Genomic DNA, 13,986 nt, shown 5'->3' with positions numbered 1-13,986 from the left:
ACATCATACTTCAATTGTCTCCAGGTGCAGACGTTCAATGAACCGTACCCCTGATAAGACCAATCTAGTGGTACAACCGGCTAAGCATGTTCCAGAACTCACCTCCCTTATCACAATAAGAGTTGTCCCAATCAATGTTTCTTAAAGAAAACCATCCTTTTCGCATGTAGCAAGGTGCACTCTCTCAATAAATGATAGTGTTTCCTTTGAGGCACTTTCCTCAAGACAGCGACAAACCACATTTCCCTTTGGTATTCTTTTCTACTTAACCAACACCTCCTTTGTTAAATGGAGGTTCCATTAAAATTTCAGGAACATTCTCCTGATATATCTGTTCAGATATTTCAAAAGATAAGGGGCGCACATTCCCAGCTTCTTATACTCACAGGTCAAATGGTGAAGAGATTTATATAAGTGAAGTTCTGTCATTGTTCTTGCCCAGTAATTTTTATAAAGTTGACTTTTAACCATGACCAGCTTCTCAATAAGATCCACCTCACTCATTTTCTTGGTCATTTAAGACCTTAGAGCAGAATGCTGCAAACTCTCTTAGGGAACCAGACCTAGTCTCCTTTAACAACCTACTCACATCACAGCATAGAGATTTTTGCAATGGGACTATTACCTTTCTATACAATGGGAGACGTCTCCGTAGCGCTTTGCTTTCGAGAGTGTTCAATCCCATTTCATAGCGGATCAGTGGGAGTGGGATAGTTTTTGGAACATGCAGCACCCTTCTCCAGATCAGTCCTTCCAGATGCTTTAAAATTTCAAATACCAATAGGAATGAATTCTCTATTCCATATAGCAGTATCGGAACAAGCTTACCTTCATAATATTTAACCATAGGAATGACTGATAATGTACCAAGTTTCAAGTCGACAAGTTCCAACTCGTCAGTCATAGCCAAGGTATGAGATTTCAGCCACTCTTTTATACGTGACTCATGTGTTATGTTATGTTACTTTGCATTTATATAGCGCCTTATGTACCATTGGTATGGTCTCAAGGCGCTGGTAGGTTGAACGCCCTCGGGAACCGAAGATCAAGTCAGTAGAGAGAATAGAGGTAGTCAAAAGGTGTGTGTGAGCACCGGATATGTGTGCAGCTGGTGTGGCACTCGTGTGATAGCTGCTTCTTAGCGGTAGGTGTGGTGGTTGAGAGATCAAGAGTATGTGTTCGTTATGGCAGGTTGTTATCCAGACTGATTCTGGCTGCGTTAGGCCTGAGGAGAACGCCTAGGCTGGAGGGTCTGCAACCAGCAGTGTTTTAGGTGATGGGGAGTATGAGGCAAATGATGGTATGAGAACAGCTATACCGAATGGTGTCATAGTATCGCTGTGTTCTAGCTGAGTGGTGGTGTAAAGAAGAGAGTAAGTGTGGAGATGTGCTGAGTGGTGGTGTAAAGAAGAGAGTAAGTGTGGAGATGTGCTATGGTGGTTTACCTTAGGTGCTTGAGATCGAGCCCACTCCAATAGGTCCATGGACTCTATCCGTTCCATGTACTCTGACTGCTCCACGCATTACGACAGTTTCAAGCACTCAAACTGTTCGTTTCAATGCTCTTTCAAACGTTACATGCACTCCAAACCATTCCATTTAAGTCAATCCGTTCCGGGCACTCCAATCCATTAGGTGCACTCCAATCCATTCCGTCCACTCCAACCATTTTATGCGCTGCTCCTTTCATTCGTTCTACCCACGTTATCCTTTCTCCAAGCATCGTCCATCCACATACGTCATCTTCACACGTTCCATCCACTTCATTGGTTCCACCCACTTCACCCGCTCCAAACACATCACCCATTGTTCCAACTTCTTCGTCCGTTCTACCATTTCACCCGTTCCACCCACTTTGCCCATTCTACACTCTTTCACGCGTTCCCTCCACATACTTCACCCCTTCCCTCCACATACTTCACGCCACCCGTTCCACCCAGTTCACCCGTTCCACCCATATGCTTCGCCCGTTCCAACCCCATACTTCCTCCGTTCCAACCACATTTTCACTTTGATCCATCCACTTCACCATTCCATCCACATACTTCAATCATTCTATTCAATAAATTTGACCCATTTTGTTCACATACTTGACCCGTTCCTTCCTCATACTTTACCCGTCTCGTCCATATACATCACCCGTTCTTCCAGATCCATCCTCCGTTCCTACCACCCAACTTCACACGTTTCTTCCCCTTGCTACACCTATTTCTCCCAACCACTTCACCCATTCCTTCCAACCACATCACCCGTTCCATCCACATACATCCGTTTGCTCCAGAGTCGACACCTGCTCAGCACTCTACACCCGCTTCTTGCTCTGCACTCTACACCCGCTCCGCACCATACCCTACATCCGCAACACCCTACATCTGCTCAACAACATCACGTCCTACATCCGCTCAACACCCTACATCCGCACCACGACCTACATCCGCATTGCACACTCATCCGCTCCATGCCCTCATTCATTCTGTGCACTCCATCCGCTCCATGCCCTCATTCATTCTGCGCACTCCATCCGCTCCACTCACTTCGTCGCACGCACTCAATCCGTTTCGTGCTCGCCATCTGTCCCATGCACTACACCCGTCTCATGTACTCGAATAGTCTATTCTGTACTTTCCATTTGTACCATGCACTCATACATTCCATGCCATCTGTCTGTGCACTCATCCATCTCCTGTATTCATCTTTCCATCCTTTTCACTTTATTCCTTTCGTCCATTTTGTTCCTTTGGTCCATTGCAATCATTTCATTAATTTCAAACACTTTACTGCTTTCATACAATTTATTCTGGTTATCCGCTTCACTGCTTTGATCTACTTTACTCATTCTATTCTGTTTGTCCTTTTTAGTTTACATTAGAGTTCATTAGTTCTCTATTTCTCGCTTGGATCTTGATGTTGTATTGTTATTTGTTTAATTGTTATTTAAGATCTAGTAGTTTGGGTTAGTTGAAATGTTGTTATCCACTTCATTCCTCACGTCCACATTGATCCTCTTGTCCATTACATTTATTTTGTCCATTTCATTAATTTCAGCCACTGCCCTCGTACGACTTATTCTTTTTATCTACTTCGCAGGTTTGATCCTTTTTACTCATTCTATTTTGTTTGTCCTTTTTAGCTAATCAATGGCTTGGTTAATACCAAGAAACCTAAGTAAATAAAATGATCAACCCTCTCCAGCATGTCACCCCACCTGCTTTGGGCTGATAGGCTGTTTCCTTCCTCTTCATGGAGCACTGCTTATTTTTTGTTTTTTTTCACATTTATTTCCAGAGAATTAGAATTTGCATAGTTCTCAAGAGCATTTAATAAAAACTGCAGACCCCATTCGGTACAGTTGAATAAAATGAAATCATCCACATAGCTTAAACAAGTGACCTTTAGATCTTAACAGTCTGGGAGAAGCAAAAGCCGGAGAAATCAGCGGATCTTCCATATCCGACATGTACAGATTAAAGAGGCAAGGTGCCAGGAAACCGCCTTGTCCTACCCCCCCTTTTAGTTGGTATACGATGAGAGAGGAGCCCTTCTTGGTTCAACCTAACCTGCATTACTGACTGCTCATGTATCCCAATTATTAACCTCCGGAGGCCAGAGGGAATTCCCCAACCTTGTAATTTATTACCAAGCAGGCCCCTATTTACTCTGTCAAAGGTAGAGGAGAGATGGATTGTTGCCAAATAGATGGAATCATAGCATCTAGCCCATGCAAGAGAATCTGCACACTTTAGCACAAATCCATTGATCGATGTTCCCAGGGATTTCCAAAACCCTGTTTTCCATTTTTGCAATGGGCCAGTTTCAAATGTCCAAGCCTCAAGTTGACCCAACTTTAAGGTTGCAAACACCTTGCTGTCAGCATCAAGAATTAATACTAGCCTGTTATTCTTGGGTCTGATCTTGGGCCCTTTTTCTATTTTGGTACAACCTGTGCAATCTACCAGGACGCTGGATAGACTCTGCTCTCAAGAACATACTTGAATAAATAGGTTAGAATCGAAGACTATACTACAGGCAGTGATCGAAGCGAGCGGGAATGGTCTGGAGCGGTGTTCCACTACTTTCATTTTTTTCTGTTTACCATTCCTCTACTTTTTACAACCATATTCACCATTTTATATAGCGGATTTGTCCATTCATGTCCCTATGGAAATATAAAGCTGTAATAGGAACCTTAGTTACTAGTCACTTCGACTATTGCAATGCCTTAGCCGCAACATCTTGTTACATGTTGCACTATGCTTCCACCTACCCTGTCCCCTGCCGAGACCACACCTCCTGTACATTTTTCCGTACCCTTCTACCACTGACTGCAGGGTTGCTCTTAAGTAGGTTAAACAATTTGTTAATACCTGTGGCCAGGGAGGTACTCAGCTTATTCCAAATTCCAAAAATGATCTCTTGATCAATAACACGTTTCCAGTCATCCGATATCTCTCTCTACAAATTAAGGAATGTTCCCTATCGTCATTGAAGAAAATATTTTCAAAATGATTTACCCAGCCACATTCCTGGACTGTATTAGTCTGCATTACTGCTTGCAAGTGGGTACTACCATTTATTAATGTCCAAAACATTGAGGAATTGCTACTGCCCAAAGTCTTCAACATATTTTCGCTGTCATTCTGGAACAGGAGAGCTCTCCGACCCCCGACCCAGTGCTTATAGGAAAGTTTAAGTTTATTTATGGCTGGCACAGCTGACTTGTAGTTATGATCACCTTCCAGACTCCAAGGCCCTAATTTCCATTCTCAACATGCACTTCCGGTCAGAAATGTCTTTATCAAATCTATGTAGATGCTCATTCCACTGACCTTGGGTCTTCACCCGCAGGGTGATTCAAGGTCTGTTTCAATAGACCCACCTTGCACACTCGGATCATTCACCTATGTAGATTACAGCCTCGCACAAATATTCTGTGCACACCACCCCTGCCCTAGTCCTTTTCTCCCTACCATGACCCATTCCCTACACCTAAACCACACCCACCCACTGTAACACATTTTTTTTTTTACACATGCCAGTGAGACATTAGGCCACGTGGCCCTAAACAAAGTTCAGCCTACACAACCTATAACCGGTCACACTAGAAAATATAGGCTATCATCCAGAACATCATACAACTAGTCTCACAGGAATAGAACTGTCCATACACTGCCCACCAGACCACCTACCCAGCAAATTTTACTCAAACACCAGAAATCGATAGAATTGCCAGCCTTGAAGCAACCTACCAAATTCAACAGTACCTATCCTCCAAAAAAACGAACCCACTCAGCCCCTACAACTCGACAACTACCCAACTCTCCCACAAACAAAATGCAAAATACCACATCCTCTAACTCCCATGTCACAAAACAGGAAGACATTGACTCCACCGTAAATTGGAAAGGAGCCCTTATTAACGCTAGGCCCATCACTGCCCATGCCCTTGACATAGCAGACCTCAAAGTCCACGACCGTGACCTACTGGCAATTACGGAAACCTGGCTCCACTCAGCCTCAGGTCCCGCTTTGTCACTAGCCATTCCTGAGGGATATACAATATACAGGAAGGACAGAACCATCTCTAAAGGCGGTGGAGTGGCTCTTATAGCTAAAGACACCTTCAACATCAGAATCTCAGGCGAACTGGCCATTACTACTGCTGAAGTCATTACACTGAAAATCAAATTCACCCACTCCTGTACATGCACTCTACACATTGTATACAGAACCCCCAGGTCCACCTTTGTCCTTTGAAGATGACATTACCTCCCTACTAGTCTACACATGAAACCTCAATCTAAACCCATTATCCTAGGCAAGTTCAACCTCGGCCTGAATGATCCCTCTGACACACATGCAAGTTCACTTGCTGACTCGATGAAAGCCCAAGGCTTCTCCCATCGCATTAGCACACCCACACATGAAAAAGGTCGGACCCTAGATTGGCTTGCTGATATCAATTGTGCCACGAATATATCTAACACACCATCACCTTGGTCTGACCACAACACCATAATATTCTCCACCACCATAACCACCAAACGTACCAAAGTATCCCCTCAACTACCTGTGCCCCTATCCAGAAGTTCCAAAAATATCAATCGTGACAGCATGCTCCTGCTCCTAACACCACTAACAAATGCCACATACGCAGAAGATGACCCATCCCTACTAGTCAAACTATACAACAAAACTATGCTAATAGCCATGGACACAATTGCTTCAATGAAGCCTAAGAAAATGAAACCAAAAACTCATATCAACACTTGGTTCACCTCCGACCTGCAAACGTTGTGAGCAACTAAAAGAGCTGCCAAATGCAACTGGTGGAAATCGCCAACACACGCTAACAAAGTCATCGTCCAGACTCTTGCCAGAAGCTAGAAGGAAGCAATCACTAAAGCTAAAAGCAATCTTCACAATACTAGAATCTGAGAACTTGAGTCACCTGCCCCTGCACCACACCACAATATCAAAGATAAGCTATGGTGCAGCAATGTTCAAAAAGCTCTAGCAGACAAAATTACCCTCCTACAAAAGAATTGAAGCTAAAAAATCTATACTCAATCTTAATCTTCACCACCATCCTACACCGGCAACTCGAGAACCACCTTTGCTCAACAAATTCGCATTTAGACCAATAACCACAACAGACACTATTAATATCATTAAAGGTCTTAAACCTACTAGATGCAAAGGTGATACCTGTCCAGCTACACTGATAAAGGAATGCGCGCAAGAACTAGCTCCTCTTATCACGACCATCATCCATACATAATTTGCCACTTGCTCTATACCTGACGACTTAAAAGAAGCTTGGGTATTACTCTTGTTAAAAAAAATATCCCTACCAATTTCTGACCCATTACAACAGTACCATTCCTTCTAAAAAATCCTTGACCGTGCAGCTTATCTGCAGATCCAACCATTCCTAGTAACTAACAAACTAGTAGGACTAAGTCAGAATTTAGACCTGGCCACGGTACAGAGACAGCCTTATTGGATCTAAAAATACAGATGGACCAATTCAAAGACAGAGGAGATCTCTGCATCCTTCTTCTTTTAGACCTCTGGGCTGCCTTTGACCTGGTCAACCATAACATTCTATGCCACAACCTCGAAACCGCAGTCCAGTTCTCACCTGAAGCTATCAATTGGATCAAATCCTTTCAGTCCAATCGCACAGTGAGAGTCTTCTCATCCACATCAGCAGCCTCTCCCATCCCAGTAACCTGCGGTGTCCCACAAGGGTCATGCGGATCACCAACACTGTATAATGGTTTTACAAAGCTCCTCTTTGACAAACTAGACAACATGGGTATCACATATACTAATTATGCGGATGATACGCAAATACTAATCCCAATAACAGAATGTCATGACACTGCCACCCACAACCTGAATAAAATGTACCTTGCCATCCAGGCCTGGATGGCCCAAAACGAATTATGCATTAACAATGACAAAACGGAGCTCAACCTCATAGGTAACAAATCAAAACTTGACAACTTGCCCAAACAATACAAATTCTTCAATATCGATGGGAATAAGATCCAGGTCGCCAAAGAAATAAAAACTTCGGGGGTCTACATCGACTCAGCCCTCTCCCTCACCAGACAGGTCAACGCTGTTGTCTCGTCTGCAGCCTATACCTCCAAACTTACCAGATCCAGTAGACCTTTTCTCTCAACTGACAACAGGGTCACACTAGCAAGAGCCTTGGTCCTTTCCAGGGTAAACTATTGTAACTCACTATTCGCAGACACTAGCAGGAGTAACATCCAAAAACTTGAAGTTGTGCAAAATAACACGATCAGAAGAGTTTTAAACATACCCGAAAATGTGCATATCTTCTTTACCAGACAACCACATTGGCTACCTGTCCATGACTGGATGAAATTAAAAATTCTTACCCTTTCCCACAAATGACCAGCCAACAAGGCACCAACATATCTCAGTAAGCAAATCACCAAAACTCAATCCATCAGACCCACTCGCTCCTCTTACACTAACTGTATCACCATCCCAAGATTCAAAAGAGTAAAAGCAGGAGGATCCAGCTTCCCGGCAGGCGCAGCTAACCTATGAAACTCCTTACCACCACAATTAAGAAATTACCCTTCAGTGTGGTCATTCCGAAAAAGTCTCAAAACTAGACTATTTAGATTAGACTTACAAGGATGACACTATTGGATTAGACGATACATGACAGATGGATCATGCCCTCCCCAAGGACATCTGCTAAATCTAAGTGTCAGCATTATCATGTTTGCTACCCTCCTTATACCAGACCCAAGAATGTAAATATAAACTGTAATAAGTATCAAGTACATGTCCTATGAATGTAACTGCAATCTGTAATATGTAAGTTTAACCGAATCTCCATTGTAACCATGTTCTTAAATGTTAGCGCCTTGATGCTCCTGGGCTAAGCACGTGATATAAATGCAAAAATAAATAAATACATGGTCGACAAATGGATTGAATGTTATCACCAGTGAATGTGTTAAACTTCCAATCCAGGGAAGTCCTCGTCAACCACCCATCAAACTCTGTTCACTTTATGGATCTGGTAAGGATTCAAGGATATAACTGTTGCCTGCCGTATTGACCTTGGTGTCGCAGCCTTTTTCTTCTTGATTTGTTAGTGTTAGAGATAGAGTAGTAGGTTTGGACAGAGGACATTATTTTGGTTTCTTTTGACTTGCGTCCTGACTAGCACACAATTGATTCTGTGTTGAGATACGGAAAACCCCTCTATGATTAGGGAGAGGAGTTTTCATCCTCATTCTGAATAAAAGTTTATAGGCAAAAATATACCACTTTGTCAGCTTCCTTACTCCATCCCGCCACACTGTATACCAAGAATGTGTAATCCATGCGCCTGTTTCCTCAATACCAAACCCACAGTACAATGAACGTAAGCTCCAATCTTCCAAAAGGAAAGCCTGCCCTTTTTTAGTTATATAGCGGGACTTTATTTTATATAACCATTAATACAAAAGTGACTTTTTCTCCCTGTATTATCCAGGCATAATGTGTCCCTTATAACTGAAAAGAAACTTATCACAAACAAAGAGCCCTCACTGGCATTACTACTTTAAGTTAGGGAAAAATTAAGAGTACATTTTTAATAAATATTGATCACACACTGGCTGGCTCTGAGACATCTTTTTGACTTGTACAAACCTTGGTGTGAGAATGTTCTAAGTGTACTCAATTTTGGAATCTCCCATCTTTAAAATATATATTGGGGCTCCTCTCTACCACAGTATTCACAAACACCCCTCCTTTATAAAAACAATTGTAAATAAATGCTGAACAGGAGTGGTAAAGTCAACAAGTGGCTACAGCATGGGAGACTTTTGGTTTATAGGGTTCAGTCCACCCTATCCAGATCTTCAGGCTTTGTTGAAAAACAAACAAATGCATTCAATCGCAGCACTCGAGATTGTCATGCTATCATTTAGGTTTATTTTGATCATGATGATGTGTTTACTCTAGCATAGGCAGCGGAGAGGTTGAGGAGTAGAATAACTGTTTAATGTCCTATATCAGAGTTAAGAGGAGCTTCGATTGAACAATACTATGGTTTTGGTGACATTGCAGCGTGGCAGCTATAGAGTGGTTTGAGTTGCACCACCCAGCTATCTTGTGTAACTTCCTACTATAATATTTTCCTTCAGAGGGAGAGGCTAGGGACTGGCTATATTTGACCATCTTTGGCCCGCCTGAAGGTTTTTCAGAAGCAGAGAGACTGATTTGTTTAATAAAGGTGGGTCCTTTCCATTACTGAGAGATGATTTTTACATTTTATCTGAAAGGATTGGAAGTTGGCAGCAAAAACATACATAGTTATCTATAGAAGTCCTTTCACAATGAACATATATAAGAAAATTCATTTTCACTTTTAATTTGCATTACTTTTAATTAATAATACACTTTCTGACATACTTACAAATAAGCCATATTATTGGTCCTACACTAAAATTACATTGCAATAATTTAATTTCTGAAGAATTCATCTGTTTACTTTCTTTGGAATACTTTTGATTGTATGTGAAGAATTACTTTTTTATGAAACTACAAAACTTCTTCTGAAAGATTTTACCCATGTTGAATATCATTTTCTGTAGGGGATTCAATTTTCTCAAGTTGGAGAGAGACTGCTAAACCCTATTCCCATGCCATTCTTGTGGCACTACAAACTATGAAGAACCTTGACAGCAATAATCATTTACTTGTGTTTTAACATATCCAAAACAATTGAATTTTTAATAAGATCACACAGTATACAAAAACAGACAGTGTAAATTTCTAAGTATAAAGTGGAATTTTAATGCCACCTGAATTTTCATCAATGGAGGAATCTAGGCAGCGTCAGGCAGTAAATCAGTGATAGAAAGAGTGATGAAGAGCATGCATTACTTTACCTCCATAGAAAATAATTGTGTTGTGTAAAAGCAACTTGGCATCTGCTTTGAACTCTTCATAATTCTTGTATTTTGATTCCGTTACTTTCTAAAATATGAATGGAAAATGTTCGGTTAGGTTAATTAATAATGAGGCAGTACCGACAGACTAATTCCACTAAACAGTTGTGAGAATGTAATCATACAACACTGAGTAGAAGCTACAGTGATGAAACCAGATCAAGCCGGACTTAAGCAGACAGAGAACACCAACGACCGAGCTAGATTTTCAGTTTAACCTTATGCTGTGTTAGCCACTGTGCAAATATTTACTTATTTTTACCTTTTCTATTAAGAGTATTTATCAACAATAAATTATAAGTTAATCATCGTAGTGACTAACGTATTCCTAGTGCATAGTCTTGTATGGGCGTCCCTTGCTAGGGACGGGAATCAGAACATTTTTCACCAGAAAAGAATTGTCTTCCCCTTTAAATTTAGATGCGTGCCGGGAGAATGCGCTCCCCTGACCCCCCCGCCGCCACTCCTCAGTCCCCTTTGATGCGTTGACAATATTATGATTGCCTAATGACACCGAGATGCTACCGGGAGGATGGGGGACGTAGGAGGAAAGGAGACTATGGACTAGGAGTACGTTAAGTCACTACGGTGAGTAACTTATAAGTACTCCTACGTCCCGTCCCCTTTCCTCCATACTTTATGGGAGATTACAACTGAATGCAGCCCTGGGGAGGAGAGGTGCCCCTCTAACAAAACAAGTTCTTCAAAACTGCATGGTCAAATGCTGCATCCGATCTGGCGCTGGCATCCAAGCAGTAGTATTTGCAAAAGGCTGATGGGGATGATCAGGTAGCCACCCTGCTGACCGTCTGCCTTGGCTCCGATGGCGTGGGCATGCATGTTTTCTGGTAAAGGCCTGTGCTGTCCCTGATATGCCTCCTTGCTGGCCTTAACCATCCACCTTCCTATGGAAGCCTTGGAGGCTTAACAGCCGGGTTTGATCCGCCAAAAGTGATGAACAAGGGATTCGATTTACGGAAGATCCTTGTCCTCTCCACATAAAATCTTAGAGCACGACTGACATCCAGACAGTGCAATACATCCTGAGCCTCATCTTTTGGATCTACAAAGAACCTTGGGAGTACTATCTCCTCGTTAATGTGAAAGGAAGAAACAACCTTGGAGAGAAAAGCAGGATGCATCCTAAGCACCACCTTGTCTCAGTGAAACGTGGTATAAGGCTCTGAAGCCACCAGAGCCTGAATCCAGCTGATCCGGCGTGCTGAAATAAGGCCAACCAGTAGGGCAGTCTTAAAAGTCACCAGACTGATGTCTGCTGATGCCATGGGTTTGAAGGCCTTGTGAGCAAGCCCTAAATACTAAATACATCTGGTCTTTAATAAAAACATCGGGGGCACACACCAAACCGTCACAGTCAAATTGTGTGAGCGAAGCAAGCTGTATAGACCACTTCAGGAAGCTCTTCAGTGAATCTCCAGATGCCATGCCCGACTTATCCATCGATAGGGAAGTTCTCTGGATTGACCTCTCCAATAACGAGGATATCCAAACAACGATTCGCAAGCCAAAAGCTTCACGAGCACCAGGACCGGATGGAATCACTAACATTGACCTTAAAAACTTCCCGGTAGAGTGGTCAACCCTTATCAGCATGATATTTAATAAATGTGAGTCTACAAGCTCACTGCCAAAGTCGTGGACCTCATCTGTGGTGGTATCAATATTTGAGAAGGGCGACAGGGCAGATCCACAAAACTACAGACCGATCACCCTCCTTGACACTATCGGGAAACGGTTTGGCATGCACCTCCTCTGGAAATTTCAAGCTCGGGCAAAGACCGCCACTAGCGACGACCCTTTTCAAGCCGGTTTCCTGAAAAACTCTCTGACTACAGTAAACATCATGATCCCGAGTATCCTGAAAAGCAAAACCCAAGAGGGGGCCTCAAGGGTGTACTTAGCTTTCATCGACCTCACCCAGGCATTCGACAAAGTCGTCAGACCTTTGCTATGGACCAAACTTCAGGCTGGGAATATCCTGGAACCGATAAAAGCTCTCCATCTCGTAAAATCTATGAGCATGAAGCTAAACAAAAACAGGACCCTATCAGACGAAATCCCGACAAGGAGCGGGGTAAAGCAGGGATGCCCATTGGTGCCGGCTCTTTTCATAGCCTTCATATGGGACTACAAAGATTTGTCCACCTCTGTGAGAGCATTTCCACCGAAACTAGGCGGAACGCCGGTCCCCAGAATATTCAACTCTGATGACATTACTCTGCTGGCCCAAACCCCGATTGGCCTGAAACGCCAACTAGCCAATCTGTCAGACTACATTGGATGGAACAAGCTGGAAATTAACAAAAAGAAAACAAAGGTCATGACCTTTCAGGGAAAGGCGAAACGATCAAATTTAACCTCCTGGTAACTTGAAAACATCAAAATAGAAACCGTGACCAAATTCAAATACCTGGGAGTAATGTTGGACAACGCCCGCTCAGAACTGAGCATGCCAAGATTTATCTGGTCCAAGGTTTGCACTTTGTCGACACAAGCTAGAATGATGGACGACAAATTTGGCTGCTTTTCCATGCTTCCTGTAATCAAGTATCTACGGCGCCGAGGCAATGCCAATGATCCCAGAAGCAATCTGGCATAAAATCATGGTTTCTTTTGGAGCTCTGTGATGTCTTTTCCTAGATCAACCTAGTTACCGACAATCAGGAGAGAGCCTTGTCTCATTTCCCTAAAGGCAATAACGGAAAATAGCAGTATGTCACTGTACCGCAAAATCCTACTAAGGGACGCACCGCACCTATACAAACTGAGAAACACAGAAATCAAGGAGGGTGGCTCCAAAATGCTGACAACTTGGGCATCCAAACAAAGGAACCAAATTGCCTCTATAAGCTGCACAGAGGACGACCTGATCCAAAATCCCCTCAGAGGAGTAAAAAAAAACTAGAGGAACTTGACTGGATCACTACCCTGTAAAAGGCAGGGAAGAACAAACTTCTAACTCACTTGCCGATATTCCCAATGAAACTAAGCGACACAGCAGAAATCTACAAAAGATTCCCCAGTAGACCGCTAAGATAGACTTTTTTGAGAGCAAGACTAAACCAACTGCCAACAAATGAAATCCTGAACATAAGAGTCCTCTCAAGCACTAACATCTGCAGGCTCTGTAAAAAGGATGCCGAGATTGAATCAGTACGCCACTTACTGACACCATGCTTGGCGTTAGGAAAAATCAGACAGATTTATCTGTCCCCTATCCTAAAGAGCTCAGTTTTTCGTGAGGAAGAGGCCTGGTGGCCATGCCTGATAAGCGGACAAAAAAACCTCTTGGTCAATATCCACCGCGAAAATCCTACAAACAGCTCTAACACTAATTGAAGCCTCAAAACAACAAGAAAGTGACCCACAAGCACAATAACTTGGAATGTTGGCGACTCAACTCTGAACCCGCTTTTGTAAAACCAAACAGTTTTGGTAAATACAAAAAAAGAAATGAAATTATATATATAAG

General features: G+C 42.7%; 1 protein-coding gene across 2 annotated transcripts in view; it reads right to left on the bottom strand.

Annotated features, from left to right (window-relative positions):
- Window positions 1–13,986, bottom strand: part of ZMYND11 (zinc finger MYND-type containing 11) — a 1,608,641-nt gene that overhangs the window by 641,416 nt on the left and 953,239 nt on the right. For both annotated transcript variants that reach the window (XM_069647993.1, XM_069647994.1), the window contains one exon: window positions 10,434–10,521. In XM_069647993.1, coding sequence (XP_069504094.1) covers window positions 10,434–10,521 — 88 coding nt within the window. The remainder of the gene's footprint in view (window positions 1–10,433; window positions 10,522–13,986) is intronic.

Source organism: Ambystoma mexicanum, chromosome 2q, assembly GCF_040938575.1.
Source record: "Ambystoma mexicanum isolate Mex_15411 chromosome 2q, UKY_AmexF1_1, whole genome shotgun sequence".
NCBI classification, from domain to species: Eukaryota; Metazoa; Chordata; class Amphibia; order Caudata; family Ambystomatidae; genus Ambystoma; species Ambystoma mexicanum.
This window is presented reverse-complemented; position numbering and strand designations above follow the sequence as displayed.